Source organism: Suillus fuscotomentosus (assembly GCF_016647785.1).
Source record: "Suillus fuscotomentosus strain FC203 chromosome Unknown F5891scaffold_91, whole genome shotgun sequence".
NCBI classification, from domain to species: domain Eukaryota; kingdom Fungi; phylum Basidiomycota; class Agaricomycetes; order Boletales; family Suillaceae; genus Suillus; species Suillus fuscotomentosus.
The window spans coordinates 130604-146907 of NW_024539603.1; the positions used below are offsets into that span (position 1 = coordinate 130604).

At 48.8% G+C, this 16304-nt stretch overlaps 7 protein-coding genes across 7 annotated transcripts; 5 read left to right on the forward strand and 2 right to left on the reverse strand.

Moving 5' to 3' along the window:
• Positions 1-1146: 1146 nt before the first annotated feature.
• Positions 1147-3468, reverse strand: F5891DRAFT_985587 (uncharacterized protein; the record flags this gene model as incomplete). The annotated part of the gene is made up of 7 exons (XM_041377620.1): positions 1147-1707; positions 1754-1815; positions 1876-2236; positions 2283-2327; positions 2377-2433; positions 2529-3194; positions 3331-3468. 7 exons carry the CDS (start codon positions 3466-3468, stop codon positions 1147-1149), a joined length of 1890 nt encoding a protein of 629 aa, XP_041219347.1.
• A 2676-nt stretch (positions 3469-6144) lies between these two features.
• F5891DRAFT_985588 (uncharacterized protein) lies at positions 6145-7643 on the forward strand (the record flags this gene model as incomplete). The annotated part of the gene is made up of 4 exons (XM_041377621.1): positions 6145-6285; positions 6346-6963; positions 7011-7305; positions 7348-7643. 4 exons carry the CDS (start codon positions 6145-6147, stop codon positions 7641-7643), a joined length of 1350 nt encoding a protein of 449 aa, XP_041219348.1.
• Positions 7644-9131: 1488 nt separating this feature from the next.
• On the forward strand, positions 9132-10066 carry F5891DRAFT_1196010 (uncharacterized protein; the record flags this gene model as incomplete). Its single annotated transcript, XM_041368235.1, has 3 exons — positions 9132-9320; positions 9371-9685; positions 9746-10066. The coding sequence occupies 3 exons, from the start codon at positions 9132-9134 to the stop codon at positions 10064-10066; spliced, it is 825 nt and encodes a 274-aa protein (XP_041219349.1).
• Positions 10067-10315: 249 nt separating this feature from the next.
• On the forward strand, positions 10316-11738 carry F5891DRAFT_985590 (uncharacterized protein; the record flags this gene model as incomplete). The annotated part of the gene is made up of 4 exons (XM_041377622.1): positions 10316-10571; positions 10622-10824; positions 10880-11068; positions 11115-11738. The coding sequence occupies 4 exons, from the start codon at positions 10316-10318 to the stop codon at positions 11736-11738; spliced, it is 1272 nt and encodes a 423-aa protein (XP_041219350.1).
• Positions 11739-12557: 819 nt separating this feature from the next.
• Positions 12558-12987, reverse strand: F5891DRAFT_1196012 (uncharacterized protein; the record flags this gene model as incomplete). The annotated part of the gene is made up of 2 exons (XM_041368236.1): positions 12558-12906; positions 12962-12987. The coding sequence occupies 2 exons, from the start codon at positions 12985-12987 to the stop codon at positions 12558-12560; spliced, it is 375 nt and encodes a 124-aa protein (XP_041219351.1).
• A 726-nt stretch (positions 12988-13713) lies between these two features.
• Positions 13714-14366, forward strand: F5891DRAFT_962503 (uncharacterized protein; the record flags this gene model as incomplete). Its single annotated transcript, XM_041375906.1, has 3 exons — positions 13714-13890; positions 13943-14099; positions 14155-14366. 3 exons carry the CDS (start codon positions 13714-13716, stop codon positions 14364-14366), a joined length of 546 nt encoding a protein of 181 aa, XP_041219352.1.
• Positions 14367-14370: 4 nt separating this feature from the next.
• F5891DRAFT_962495 (uncharacterized protein) lies at positions 14371-16043 on the forward strand (the record flags this gene model as incomplete). Its single annotated transcript, XM_041375904.1, has 2 exons — positions 14371-15094; positions 15148-16043. 2 exons carry the CDS (start codon positions 14371-14373, stop codon positions 16041-16043), a joined length of 1620 nt encoding a protein of 539 aa, XP_041219353.1.
• Between the last annotated feature and the right edge of the window lie 261 nt (positions 16044-16304).

Below are 16304 nucleotides of genomic sequence, written 5' to 3' on the forward strand. Positions count from 1 at the left end.
AAGGAAAGAAAGGTGACACTAAGAATTTGCACAAGTATCGGAATTTATACAAAGATCGTCGGTTGTGGATGTTTCCGAGGAAGTACGTTGTGAAAGCACGGTAATGTAGACTCGGTATAATTACATTATGACGTAATTCCATGCCTGTCGCTACCATTGTCCGATGTATTTGGTTTCCACGCCTGTAATCCAGCTATTGACACATCAACACCTTGGATTGAACTATCATAGTCAAATAGGTTTGTTTGTGCTACCCTCCTGCATGCGGGTGTGGATGATACTGCCTTCAGTTTCTCTGCCGATGGTAATAGTGCCCAGCAAATCCGAGGCAGCAGCATGCCATTTACAGAACAAAGGATGGAATTGAGTGGTGAGATGCGTTTGTTCAATTATCATTGCAAACTCCTCCGAAGTGGGGACAACAACTGGATCCGGAGTGGAATGTAAGGATGTGAAATGCACCAAGGAACATTATCGAAGCTAGAAAATGAGAGCAGTGATTGCTCAGCGAAAGTTCGTAATATCCAGCACAACATGCATTAGGAATTCAGCTTAGTCCCAGATATATTTGACACAATAATTTCATCAAGACCTTTAGCATGGTGTCCGGTGGCCATTGCATTTAGCGCCAGCCCCTAAGATCCACCTGCGATGATCCATATGCTGCGGGCCTTGTCATGATGCATCACCAAACGGCGATTGAACCCGGACATCCACGGTGTCCGAGATCATCAGAAACATCTGCGCAGCTGCATTGGCACCATACCTACCGGTCGGTTCGTGCATGATATTATATTGACAGGACATCCGAGCCGACCACATACCAGACGACCAACCAGCTACATTCCCATTGGGTGGGAGGTGCCATAACTGACATTAAACCATCCGGAAGCGCTTCCTCTGTGTCGGATACGGGCGATTCCATGATAGTTCACGCATTCTCTAACATATTCCGAGCACATTTGTGGATTGAAGTTTCCTTTCGATCACCGAGATCACCTGTGTACATTTGTTACCAAGCAAATTTAACCTGCCTTATCTACCAAAATTGTAATGAAAGTTAGGCAAAATGTGATGTCACATCGGAATGCAAATCAAGGGATGAACGGGTTGTGCAGTCAAGATCTACTCCTGTGTTCTGACAGGTTACATGCTAGACAACGGGGAAGATGCAATAGAAGGCTCGTGTATATAAGGAGGATCCGGGAAATATGTCGGCCGCCAACTAGATGTCGAGGCCTGGGCGTCGCCTTGCATACCCGTCGTAAGAGACTGGTCCCATGCATGGGTGTACTCCCTGTCTATAGTGGAGATGCCAGGATGTTCATCACCGGCATGATTATGTGTCAGCCATGACATGATGGTTGGTTCTGGTAGGTGCCGGGGTGGGTGCGTACTACCGTCGGCGCGAGGAAAATGTGCACCCGGATTGTTGCTGTGCACCCGTAAGGACATCGAATGATTACCGATTGATTGTGACAACGACTCCTGATGCGCAATGGATACGGCGAACCGTTCCTCCAGCGCCGTCAGCCTCAGGGTAATCTTCCGCTCTACTGAATCTACCCTCACATCCAAAGCATCCATCCGCTCATTGGTTGCCAGGAGATCAAATCTCCTGCCAAGGTCATGGATGCTTTGCAATATGGCTCTTGCAGTGGGTTCAGGCTCTGAGGGGGCGGCTGGCACAGGATGGAACGATCGGTGCTAGCATGTCGACCGGTGGGAGTTGCAGAGATCTGAATACTTGTACATTCGGTGGCGCCTGCAAGTTTGCACCATCCGGCATCAAGTTCATCTGTCCTTGCCCGACCTCTGAATATGTCGTCAAAATACGCGGTGAGCAAGTCCGAAGGATATGATGAATGTGCTTACCAATCGGAGGATTGTCCGGCAGACCTTTCTGTAGGACAAGGGAGGATGAACGTTTGGACAGTTTAGTTCTCTTCACAGGAGCCGATGCGACAGGTGCTGTGACGGCCGCGCGTGACTTGGGTGCACGCGTCCTAGAACGTTTGAGCGGTGCATTGCTGCCGGTGTTCTTCGCAGCTCCCTGTGCCTTTGCTTGTAGCCTTTGCCGGACACCGGCACCGTCGATCGCGCAGGTAATCTTCATCTCATCGCAGTTCGCACAAGCGAGTCTTGTAAACCCGAACTTCTTATCAGGCAGCACAATGCATGGCACGTCCATGTTGATGCATTTGTCGCATTTGCGGGGATGGTAGCGAACGGAATGCTGGAATATGTGAGGGCATATTACTGAAATGCGATGGTCTGCTTACCTCTACCGAAGTAGCAACTGTAGCATCTAGGCCCCATCCGGCAGGCTAGATGAACCCAAATAAGACGGTAACCCCATCTACATGAACAACTTACCCTAGTTTCTGCATCCCAAAAACCTCTGTCGTCCACAAAGTCGGATGGAGGCATGTCCTGTTCGATTGACAGCATGACTGGCCTTCACCGACGACCCCCTCTGCTGCAAAAATGCAAATTAGCAACATACAGAGAAATGCTCTCAGAGTCACCTTAACATGAATGGTACCGGTGGCATTCGTCTCCTCTTCATCCGACTCAAACTTCCTCTTTCGTTTCGGGACTGGTTTCCGGGACGCTCGGCGGGGTTCGGGTTCGCTGTCGTCCATTTTCCTTTTCTGCTGGTTACCGGTAGGTGGGAATATCTGCCGTGCCGTTCTGATATTCCCCTTGTTTTGTCCGACGGTCACGGGACGTATTGAAACCTGTGGTGGCAGTTCCGGTATGACCATGGGCGTTATGGTACTTCGGACACCTGACATCATGGGTTCCACGCCCGGTGCAGCGGGGGATGGCGGCTCAGATGTCATCAGTTGCATCTCCGGGACGACATGGAGCGGTTTCACCTCCGGGACGACAAGGAGCGGTTTCACCTCCGGGACGACATGGAGCAATTGAATGAGCTGTGGGGCCATTGATGTGACAAGCTGTTGAGGTGTAGAGGCTTCCACGACGGTCCCTATCGTTGAATGAGGCTCCAGCGGGACAGCGGATGACGGCATGCTGGATTCTGGTTCTGCGTCGGGATACGCAAGATAGGGACGATAGCCTACAGTCTTATGGAACAGCGGGTGTGTCTTGATGCGCGGGTCGTTGTCCATCACGGAGTTCCAGTCAGGGCAATGATACAAATCTCCCGGCTTTTGAATGCTGCCGTACTACAGCTGCAAACGACAGCAGCTGAGGGGAGAACGATGTGGCGTTTCCCCCGTAAAGCTTCAAATCTTTAGCCTGCGACAAATTGAGTTGTTTGTCTACAAAAATACATTGACAGTTGTAGGCAGCGAAGCTTACCACCCGTTTAGCGATCTCATCTGAGATTATCAACGCGGCTGGGTCACTTTCCTTTAATTTCATACAACGCTTCATCAGCAGTTGTACAACCTCAAGCGTGGTGTCGAAGGCTTTGTTTGCAATTTCCGAAGGTGTCATTCTCAGTATATACAAACTGCAGTGAGTAATTGACGATGGTATACGACAAGAAAGATGGGTCCAATGATTTTTTTTTATCAAGTCTCGGGACTTATACCGATACGTCGGTCATGGGTTTTTCCGAGAACGCATTTTGGCAAGGCTCAACGTGGTTGGGTCAATATAATTATGATGTAATACAACTTCTTCAGCGATCGTTATCCCACGCATTCGGTTGCCACGGCTGGGTTGTCCAAATATGGAAGCATATTATTTGCATGGTAAGCCTTCCCCGACTTCCTTATTTCAAACTGACACATTCATGGTAGGCAAACGTGTTTGTTTTACCATGACCGCGTGTTCGAATTCCGATGACTCGGTGCAAATGCTTCATATAGGCTTCTTAATTGCCATAGTAGCTATGATTGTTCTCTGACTCCAACAGTTCCGACACAGATCGAGTCTTCGGATACAGCTCAATGCCAATGGGAATGGTCACCATGCTCGGTGGCGTGGATAAGTGCCATCATGATCTTATGCATTCCACCCAAGTTGGTACTGCCAAGATTGAACGGTAAGTCGGCCTGCGACTCTTCAAATCCGGGCGTGGTAGGAACTCCCACGCAGGATATAAATCGGCAGAGCTGCGTTCTGCCTTCGATATTGTTGAAGATATCTTTTCCCTTGACATGGTTCACGGACATGACATTACAACAACGGCTGCTTCACTAGCTAACGGATATGCAAATTCTGAATCATTTTCTGACATTGATATTTCAGAGGAGAGCTTAGTAGGACCGTTTAACCGTACAAATGAAGATTCACAGCCGGATGCAGGTGATCGCACACAACTCGGATAGAACTAACTAGCTGTAGAGAAACGCATGATATCACCGAGACATCGGATCCTTGTGACAGATGATGGGATGAGTCTGTGGATGCTGAGAATATCGCTTCGGGGACGTCTGTGAGTGAAACAGAAAGACCGTACAACTGTCCAATGGAGGGGCCCCTGTACAATGCCCAATTTCCGGAAGGGGCAGACAATCTGTAAGCCTCTGGATAGGGTGAGCACCTCACGTGAAGACCCTCGCGGTTGCGGATCGGACGTATCGACAAACACCAAAGCTATACCCACCGACAAGGATGCCCATATGACTAAATGGGAGTGTCGACGGACAATGGATCGGTGTCCATCACTGCACTGGAAGATCCTTGTGATTGTGCACGGGGCGACTGGACGGATACCGGCGGTGCATCCATGGACTCTGACTTGCAAAATACTTACCAGTGACATTTATTTACCAGATGCAATGGAGATATTGGTGATACAATAATGAATCAGACCTTCGAGCGTGACCCACTTCCAGCACCCGCATGTATGGTGAACCGGCGCTGTTCGGTTCATATGCGGAACGGTGGGACAGGGTACGGAACGTTGTGTGGATGTGCTTCAAATATACCATTTGCTGGGCATTCAGCGCCGCATAATGGAACCTCTGGATGCCATGATCGCAAATTTTCAGGAGGGTCGTCAGCAAGAGTAAGAAGACAACACTGAATTTCAGGAATAGTGCGGAAGTGGATTGTTGATTCATATTAAGAATGGCCTAGTAACACTCAGATTTATGGGGGCCTCCAATGGCATATCAATGTTTGTCCAGCTCACACATGTTGAGTCGCCAATCAGCCTGCCACGGATATGTTCGAGGCGCAGTTATGGAAGGTATAATGTGTGCTACCTAAATAATCCACCGGACTCTACCGATCAGCTTCCGTAAGACTAACACAGAGGTAATAAGAGCCAGCTGTTTCCGGGAATACATCACGCAGTACTGTTACATGGATTACAGCGGGCAGTATCACGGAAGAAATGCAGGTAACGCTTAGTATGGGCATCAGAAAAATGGGGACACATCTAACTGGAGATTTTAATTATAAAGTTGGCTATTTGCAAATGCCGGATAAAATTGCAAAGTAGAATATATGAATTTACCAATCCAGCTGCAACTCATCACGGGAGAGCTTTGACATTGATTACGACATTGGAACATAGACTCAACACACATGAACATCTGCCCTGTGCACCGAGTTAGCCCTCGAACGCCTTGTCAGTGAGGACATCACACTCCGGGAAAGTCTGTCCTATGACATCGTGAAAGCCATCGCAATGCTCCAACACGAGAAGACTGTCCCTCCGGAGAAACCATAGGTGAAATGAAGAATGGCATGGGTGCATGGGCGTTTGGTTGAAAGGCGCATACAACAATAGTCGAACCACTCATAGAGAAACTACTGTTACATCCGTTCCATATGCTGTTATTGCCCATCGCTTCACCGGTGGTTCATTGCAAATAATCTATCCCAGCTATTGGTGGACAAATTCTTGAACACAAATCTATAGGACAAATGTGGAACCGCTGTTGGACACAATACTGTAACTCCTGGTCCACATTGTTGCGTCCACAAGCCACATGTTTCAAGAAATCCTTGGACACAAATCTATAGGACAATGATGAAACCGCTGTGGAACAATACTGTAACTCCCGGTCCACATTTTTGCGTCCACAAGCCACAAGTCTCCAGAAATACCCACAACCGGATCACATCCAGACTTGTCAGAATTTCACAAAGTCAGCTTTGATATCCACCGCATTCATCTTCCTCACTACCATATTTTTGCTGCCAGAAAGAATCATGACTGTACCTCCTGAGCAAGCTAACCAAGCCTTGGAAATCACATTAGCCACCTTGCAATCGCTTATGAAGCGTTGCATCAAGGTAAAGGAGGGCGATCCCGAAGCCTTGAGGTTATCGGATGAGATCGCCAGGCACGTGGTAAGTGTTCCTAACATTGCTCTTAAAATTGTCTTCGCGAAACTAATACATTTGACACAGGCCAAGGACTTGAAAATGTATGGCGGGAGCGCCACCTCATTCTCGCCGCAGCTGCTTTCCTTTGCTGCTGTGGTGAGAGAGAACTCAAAGGGCGGCGCCTTCGAGAGTGTCCCAGACTGGACCTCCGTTACAAACGACGACCCGCGCATCAAGAGCCACCCGCGCTTCGACAAGACCATTGATTATCTCTCCCCTTCACTCGACGATCTTTCCACTAATCCAGCAACGGCTAATCCCCCTACCACCCTCACAACACCAACAACCATCACACTGCCATCGGCCTCAACATCCATGCCATCCCTCATGGAGTCCGATGTCCTTGTTGAGCCCGAAGCGGAAACGAACGGATCATCGGGCCTTCAGAAGGGAGAGGCCGAGGACCATCCCATCCCCATCGACACTCCCACATCTCCGCCGGCAAAATACAATCTTTTCGTACCAGGCACCAAGAAGAGAAAGCCCGCCGCAGAAGATACGGATGAGGCCGTTGTCGTTCCCACCAACAAATCGCCTTCCCCTTCTGAAGAGCCGGTGAAGAAAAAGAAGAAGGTTGAGTCCCAACCCATTGCCAGGCCTGCAGTGTGGGGCTCGGATGCTGATATTGCTACTCCATGGAAGGTATGTCTTTTCTGCATCTTGATGATAGCAAGCTGACAAATTTAAAGCATTCCGTTCGCTACCACCCCTGGCAGTGCGACAAATGCGTCAAATTAGACATTGCCTGCGTCGTCCTGCCGGACAAGAAATTTGGATTCACGCGCCTCGCCTGTGAAAATTGCGACAGCATGAAGATTTCGTGCGCGATCGACGGTGTTGGTGTCCGTCAGAGGTTGCAAGCGAAAGCGGCGAAAGCATCCGCTGACCCGTCCCAACAACCAAAGCCCTCGAAATCCCGGGCTATCTCTAAGAAACCCATGACGCGTGTTTCTCGCTCTCAACGGAGCATCGCTAAACGTGAAGGTATGTCTTCCCATTGTTTCGGAACAATTTGAGCTCATGTAGATTCTGCAGAGAAAAAGCCGGATGTCCTTCCGGGTCGGGCGCAAATGCAGCCTGAACATGTGCAACCGCCCGCTCCCAGTAACTTGCCCGACCCAGAGCCCACTGCAAGAGAAATCTTACAGGGCATCCAGGACCTCGGCAGGCGATTGGATCTCCTCGCCGCCAATGAGCGGGTGGACACATTGGAGGTGAGAGTGGGTTCGGTAGAGACAAACGTGCTTAAGCGGTTGGACGAGTTGGAGCAACGGCTCAATGCATCTGATGCCCGTTGGAGATCTTTGGAAACCCTCGGCTAAATGGAACATTTACATACAGACCAAGTATATAGAATGCATCCAATGGACTCCCTTATGTACTGTAGATACTCCACAGGAGTTTGTACTATTATATTATTGCATGCTCAGCCTGGTGCTGCATGTTCATCCGAGTTCAAATGATTGAGTCCAAGCACATTTTTTATACAATGCAGCCATTGTCATTCCTATCTTCCTTAGCAATAGTGACAGAACAATGTTCCTCATGTCGATCCGATGTTCGGTGATATATTTGTTGAATATCATGGGTTCCACGAATGCACCGAGGGTTTGTGCACGGGCATCAATCGGAGGAAATGCACAATTTGTACAGGACATTCATATGACATGTACCTCTTGACCAATAGGTCGTATCTGAGCATACATAAATTGTATCGACATTCGGGTATGCTAACGGTAAGTGCATCCGGAATACAGTCGACGAGGGCGTGGGCCTCACAAGAAGTGGATCCTGTTGGTTGCGCATATGGCCGTGATATCATATGGCGCCGGCGCATATTGATCCGATACTATCTTGAATCATACCCGGAGGGTGCACCCGGAAGTTATTGTTGATGCCAATGGATGCCGGCCAGAAAGATATACTATATAGTTGTATCTAAGCGGCGGCCAGGCATTATACCAGCCACCGACTTGTGTTCCGGAATTCAAATTCCCAAACCATCCTGCGACCCGAATCAAATGCATGCATGCTTACTTGAAACACAATACTAACTTTGCGCTTCCCGTCCTCAATTCCGATGTTGAATCCATCTATATTGCGCTTAACGGTGGCTTTTTGGGCCCAGTCATAACCGACTACTGTGACACTTCACAGAATATTATCCTTAAAGTGTTGGATACATCCGGGAAACCTGGAGGTCCATGATGTACTCATCTCCGGATGGACAACAGCAATCTGATGGCATCTGCCTCTGTGGTGGACCAGAATTCATGTGGGCGGCAATATATGACACTACCGTGGTTCCGGTATCTCGATATGAAAATCCCAGTTGCATTCGGAGTCAATTTTCGGGGAATGCAGGTCATACGATCAATTGGCTACGTGAAAGGCATCATGTGGGCAGAAGCACTTTTACCAGTCACACATTTCTACACGGACGCATTCACTAAGAAAATGCCTCACATGCCTAGCCAAGCTTTGAGAGGCGAATTCCAACCCTCCGGCCAATTCTTATTTCATATCCGAGTGCATGACGTTGTTCATTGACTCATAAAATTCAGAAGAAGAAGAAACAAGCAATACGGTCCATTTACCGCATTTGTGATCCACAATCCCCACAATTTATACAGTGACATGGTTTGGTATATTTAGCATTGAGAATTGGGTCACAGCTTACGATTACTTGTGGCCACATTACCGAATTGAGCCTGTTATTGTAAATCACCACAGTAATGCTTTTGAAACTCCGACTGTATAGTTAAACGCTGTCCGAGCTGACTTTATCGATCACCTCACCTCAACCAGTCATGACTGATCAATACCAAATGCTCCATAAGTCTGCTGCCAGTAAATTTTCTATCTGGGATGCAGCGGAAATATTTGAATACGCCACTTCCCGATTCACCGCAATCCATATCGCATTAATGGAAGATCAGAACCACCACTCCAGCTCATATCAGCATACTTTCGTGAGACACATTGTCTGGGAAGCGGAGGTGAGTTTATGCAACCGTCCCTGGAGAGATTTCCTGATAGCCAACGGTAGCACTTTGTATTTCCCTTCGTGAACATCTGCGCTGCCATGAATATCAACACAACGCTGCCGGTATATCTGAATGAGGTGCTCTTTCTCATCACATCTTTCCAGACTGAGCCACACTACGATCACAAAAAACTATTCGCCGCATTCAAAGCATGCCCCCATGAGTCGGCAAACCATCCAGTCGACATCAATCGGGTGGTCCGTGACTACCGCCACGCTTGGTGGAAGCACAGGTTCGACCTTGCGCCGTTCGATATGCCTCTTCGGATGTCCGTTGCTACGGTGAAGGAACTGGTGACCGACCACTTTGCTCAGCGGGTGAGTGATTCTTTTAAGATTATGATGTCATCAGTATTTCTTACTACATGCATGCATTAGCCTAAAATGGCCAGCATGGTGCCGAGATCAACTACGCACACCCGCAGCGATGATCCACTCCTGCAACAGCTCCAAGTTCTCTGGGCTGAAGTTTCCCATCTTGGTATGGAACTCAGCCGACTGCTTGTTGCTAAACTAGATGCCACAAGCGAGGCTGTGGCTGCATTAGATCGTCTAGAGGATCCTGTAGATGAACTTCGCGAGGCAATGGTAGCCTCCCACGCGGCAGTTGCAATGTTGCAAGGGCATTACGACAATGGCAGGCTGGGAGGACCTTCATCAGTTGAACCCTTTCCCCGTCTTCAATCACTTCCGCATTGATGTTATGTACATTCGCCGAGGAACAGCTTCTCCATTAGCATAATTTAATGTAGTGTCTGTCTTCTATATGTAAATATTATGCCAACCTCAATCCCATCCGGTTATATGAAACATTTGTGGGTTTCATCGATTACGTTCATACGGTTGCATCTCGGCTCTCTGTGTTACATCACGAAGCAGGCTTCCGCATGGCAAATTGTATTTAAGATGCACGTTTTCTTGAAGAAGGCGTGCGTCTCCCTTTCCATAATGATATCTCCTGAGTACTGGGAATCCTACCATGAACAGCTTGGTGCCCTTGACCTCGCCTGTCATCCGACATCGTTCATCCCCCGGGATTGGGCCCTAAATGTCGCCGATATAGCAAGTGAATGGGTCGAGCAGCAGTTTGCAGCTCATATCGCAGGCAGACCGCTGGTGCCCGCGCCGCCCGAACTTGACCCGGAAACTATGGTTGCTTGCGGACAGTTGGCCTCCGTGCTGGCAGAGGCCTATCAACACCCCGGTAAGGTTGAACCTTACATGTTTGGTGTCGGCCCATTGAAATGTTTGTAGTAAAACTGGACATCGACGTTATCCGGTACAACGAGGCGTTGGCCAAACGGGAGTCGGGATTGAACGATTCTCACGAAGAAGCATTATTGGCGAAGTTCCCCCCCGCTGAGCGCCTGGTATTGGAACGCCCGTCGGTTGTGCTCGATGCCGGCTACCGGATAATACTCTGGTACCTTCCGGGTGCGCTTAACTCGTCGGTGCAGGTCGGTGCGGGATTGCACTAAAATTGTAAAATGCTAATGGGGAGGACGGACGTAGCGTGATATGTACACCGCCACAATCGGGATGGGCAATCTATTGAAACAGAGCATCACCAGTGGGAAGACGTCCACGGGACAGGCGAGTAAATGGAGAACCCATTCAACCAATTTTTATGCCTCCAAAGAGCCGCAGTTAAAGCCCGGGTGCATCAATATATCGCCTTGCTGGTTTCAACAGGGACACGAGGTGTGTTTGAATTTTCTGTACTCAGGAAATGTCTAACATCAAACAGTGTCATGGGCCCCCGCCTGTGAACCCGGAGGATGGCTTTATGCCCGAAGTCTCCGCTACCTTGAAGGGGGACAGGAGCCTGTCGGTCATCCAAGACATGCAACGTCCGGGTCTCATATCTTCGGCCTCCCTTCGTGTCATGCACCCGCAGTTATACCGTGCATCTATATCCACTCATATAGAGCTTGGGAATTGGGCGGCCAAGCAAGGACTGGATGATATGTGCAGGTTCCTTCAACATTGGACATCCGTCTACACGGGAGCGGCAATCATGTGTAACAGGAAGTCGCCGAGCCATCGAGATCCGAAATGCCCCCCGGAAGGTTTCGATATTCTTACTTGCATAGGCGGCTATGGCCATGGTGTCATGCAATTGACCAACTTGGGCATCGAGCTCGCTTATGATCCGGGTGTCATGGTTAGCTATTCTGGCCGGCTCGTGAGGCACGGCGTTCAGGTTGCCGAGGGAGACAGAATCGTCTGGGCTTGGTTTATGCGCGATAGCGTGCATAATTATGCTCGGACCCCACGTACGGAGTATGCAAAATACAATCTCGCAGACTTCGCGATATACCACCTAGCCCAATACAATCAGGCAGATTTCATTCGGTACCGCACGTTGTAGTTCATTTTCGGTTGATGTCGCCTTCAAACAGCCGGATAATATGGCTCATGTGACATTTTGTGTCGCATCTTCTCGATTCTTAAATGCACCATCGGTCTTATCCGAGAAATAGGGCTTCGTCATATGCAGATGGACATAATGATACTTCATGTAATTTTATAGGGTTGTCTTTGTTTTCCTTAGGCAAATTTTCACTTTGATTTCACTTTAATGATGCATTCGGTAGATGATCCTCCGATTGCACTTGCCGGTTCACTACAACAAGATGTTCTACCGGCCAGAGTACAAACATGTGCATCAATGTCCGGACGGGGATGATTTCCACACTCTTCAGAAGCTGACGGCATTGTCCATAGTGTCGGATGAGTCGCTCATGAGATTCCGGTGCGAATTACTATTTTGTCGACTTTCGGTGCACTACCTTGGAGATCGGTATGTCCAATTTCGTGCACTTGTCGCACTGCCGATGGTGGTAACGAACGGAGCGCTTGAAATATGTTTGCTGTGGACGCCTGTGGATGTATGTCTTGACGGACTTACCGCCCACGGCGTTGCGATCTGAGCATTCCGACCCTACCCTGCAGGCTAAAAACAACCATCGGCATCAATGTTGCGCAGAGAGCCGATAACGCAGCCTTGTCCCTTCCTCCCGGAAATTCTTGTCATCGGCCACAGAGTCGATACCCGCCAGATTCAAATCCTTGTCAGACGCTGCCTTATTCGGCGGGAGCACGTTTGAGTTCAGGATTCATATACAAACATCATCGACCATACCTTTACCGAGATAGTTCCTGTGTGAACTTTGTCCTCGTCAGTCGATTAGAACTTCTTCTTCTTCTTCTTCTGTCTGGACCTCGAGAGTGGAGGTGACTTGGGTCCATCTATGATAACCGCCACATCCGAATCTTCATCGCCAGCCTTCCTCCTGTTGCTGCTGCTGGCCTGCGGTGCTGCATTTCCGGTTATCTTCTTGACACCCGCCATAAAGATATTGTGTTTGAGGCAGAGGTGGGCGGAGTTTGTTGACATGCAGTCGTTGAGTACGGTGCTGGTGATACAAGCTCGGGTTCCGTCGCCCTCGCACCAATCGGATTGTTGAGGGATTTGCCGCACGGAAGAGCCGACGGTATAACGGGGTCCGTTGCTGATAGGACAGCGGTCGCAGATGCTGCATGTTGAGGATCCAACTCGGTAGGGAATTGTTGTATGAGAAAATGTCTTACAGTGGCTGGTTTTTATGCGAACCCATCGGTTGTGGGCATTCCGACAACTGTGAAGAGTCAGATATTTTGACCGGGCGTAGGCTATTGTAGAGAACAAGCACGGCTACCATAGACTAAAATCAGTTGATCTACATCAGGATTGGCCTATCCACCATTCCTTCTGGAAGATCCTGTACGGCTGTCCGGGTATCCGACGCACCATTTATGGGTGAGAAGTGGATTAAGGCCTACTGTGCCTATGGAAATTTCGTCATAGACCGTTTTACCCCTTTCCGGGTATCCGATGAACCATTCATAGGTGAGAAGTGGATTAAGGCTTGTTGCGGTGCATGCAAGATACATCAAACTACCTCTGTATCCGACTCACCATTTATGGGTGAGAAGTGGATTAAGGCCTACTTTGCCTAGGAAATTTCGTCATACACCGTTTAACCCTTTCCGGGTATCCTATGCACCATTTATGGGTGAGAAGTGGATTAAGGCTTGTTGCGGTGCATGCAAGATAAATAAACTACCTCTGATTGCGACAACAGATGCACCGCAACAGGCCTTAATCCACTTCTCACCCATAAATGGTGCACCGGATACCCGGAAAGGGATGAAATTTCCCAGGCACCGTGAATTCGCACAGAAAATTAATTTCCCGGTCACGGGGTGTTGCTGCTTGGCTTTGTAAGTGCATTGTTGCTGCAGCAGTGAGCACTCGCTGCAGTCACCGCTCGAGACGCCATCACTCTTGTTGTCAACGTGAGATGTCTGGACCGCTCCGCCTGAAACTCAACTGTATTGTCTTGGGCGATAATCCTCGCCGTATTTTCCCGGTCGACATTGAGCAGACGGAGATTGTCGGCGACCTCAAAGAGGTCATCAAAGACAAGAAAAGGCCAGAGTTTGATCATGTTGCCACTGACCGTCTTGAGCTATGGAAGGTGAGTGATCTGATGCCTAGGATCGGATGTTGATAATCTGATATTTTGGAAGGTCGACCTGCCCATCGACGAGATGATTGAGCACAATCTCAACAATCTTACACTTGACCCAACGAAATCGCTATCACCTGTGGATGAAATTGTTGAGATTTTTCCCAATGCTCCTCCGCGCAAGTATCTGCATATTATTGTCCAATGCCCGCCTGCCGGTGAGTTGTCCTTCGATATTGCCACCCTTTCCTCACTGATCATGGTCCGATTTAGTGTCTTCTGGACCGCTCCACCTGAAACTTAACTGCATTGTCTTCGGCGATGATCCTCGCCATATTTTCCCAGTCGACGTTGAGCGGACGAAGACTGTCGGTGACCTCAAAAATGTTATCAAGGTCGCCAAGAAGCCAGAGTTTGACCATGTTGCCGCCGACCGTCTTGACCTATGGAAGGTGAGTGATCTGATGCCTACGGTTGAATGTTAATAATATGATATTTTGGAAGGTCAAGATCAATTTGAACGATATAGACTTACGGAACGCGATCCTGGACAGAGGCGTCGAGCTGCGCCCGTTAACCGAACTGTCCGATGTTTTTGCGGATGGAATAGAGCGCGGATGTATTCATATCGTCGTACAACATCCTGCCGTTGCACGACACATTCCAGCCGTTGATCGGCGAATCGCGTATCTCAAGAAGGGCGCGGGTAGTCCGTCGGCCGGTGCAAAACCATCTGCATTCTCAACCAAGCAGGACCAGCAAGAGTACCTTTGCAACCGTCCTCGCAGAGCCGCGGACCCTGTTCCCATTACTCTTCTCGAGCCTATCTTCGCCGAGTTCGTGGATGATTGTCAAAAGTATGAACCAACTGTCCACGATAACGACTTTGTTTTGCAACTTTCGGAAAAGATGGCCTCCTTCTATCCCAATGAGCTCGCCCGGATGAATACATTCCGGCAAGTGCTCCGGGACTACGGTATTATACTCAATGCTTCTATGGTTGGCTCGACCGGATGTACGACGGATGGACATATTTTGTCTACCAACGGACAGTTTGTGCTGATGATAATTGAGGGGAAGAACGAGATCGGAAGTGGCGCTGCCGAACCATTTATGGAGGCGATGCTGTACTACCGCAAGTTTATGGAAGACTCGAAGGTTGAGATAGCGAGGCTCCGGTCTTTCATTCCATGCATCCATATCATTGTCTTCGGTTAGTTCATTTCACCAGATTAATTCCCAAAGCTTTTTATTGATCACAACTAGGGGCATGCATCGGCTTTTCAGGCTCTGTTTTTACTGAAAAAGTCCAGTCCGATGTCCTGATCCCTATCATTCCTCTGTTTTGGCATTCAACAGACCTCCACATGCAAGTGATGGCAGCTCGTACTTTCGGGGCTCTCAAAATTGCCGTCGAGAAACTTACAAAACTATACTCCCGTCCAATCCCGTCCCTCGAACCCGAAGATCCATATCTTAAATGTCCTTACCCTCGGAGTTATACCAATTCCACCGGTTTCATTCAGGAATTCTCGTATGATGAGACTCAAATCCTCAGGGATCGGCTTATTTTCTTCGGGGAAACCGTCGGCGATGCGGCCGGGATCAAGATATGCATCAAGTTTGTCCGGCACTATTCCCCTCAGGCTCACGAATTCTGTGCCAGCAAGGGGAACGCCCCCAAACTTATCGCCTACAATTCTTTACCCGGCGGCTGGAATATGGTGATTATGGATGCCCTTGATATTGATAATGATTGCCTTCCGCAACGACCTGGCTCATATCGACTGCTCAGTGAGATAGGTGTTTTGGACCGTCAGCCGCTGAAGGAGACCATCACCTCTCTCATCCGGGAGTTACACAATCACAATGACGGCTACGTGCATGGCAACCTTCGAGATACCAATTTCGTTGTGCGGGACGACAAACACTTCATGCTGCTCGATTTCGATTGGGCCGGACCGATCCAGAAGACGCATTATCCTATGTATGTCAATCGGAAGGATATTCGACGACCTGACGGTGTGTGGGATGGGCAGAAGATTGTGGCGGAGCATGACTTGGATATGCTGAGTTATCTATTTCATCCTGAGCAAGATGTTCGGGAGCCAGCCGCAAAGCGCCGCCGTATATTTAGTGAAGGGTCGCTGATGGTCATTTGATTCATTTATTATTTGTTGCATGACCAATTTGGTGAATACCAGTCTGTTTTTTTCATCATAAAGCTATCATACAATGACTTCGGGAGAATGGCGACATAGATTAGTATCTGTTGTATTGTAGCTAGCCAATCTGATTATTGCCGATGACACACGCCTTCTCACAAGTCTCAGTGAGGATTCTACTGTACATAAATGGAATACATGACCTCATCCTCAGTGGAGGCAGCGATACAATGATCTCAGAGTGGACAGTATCTCACA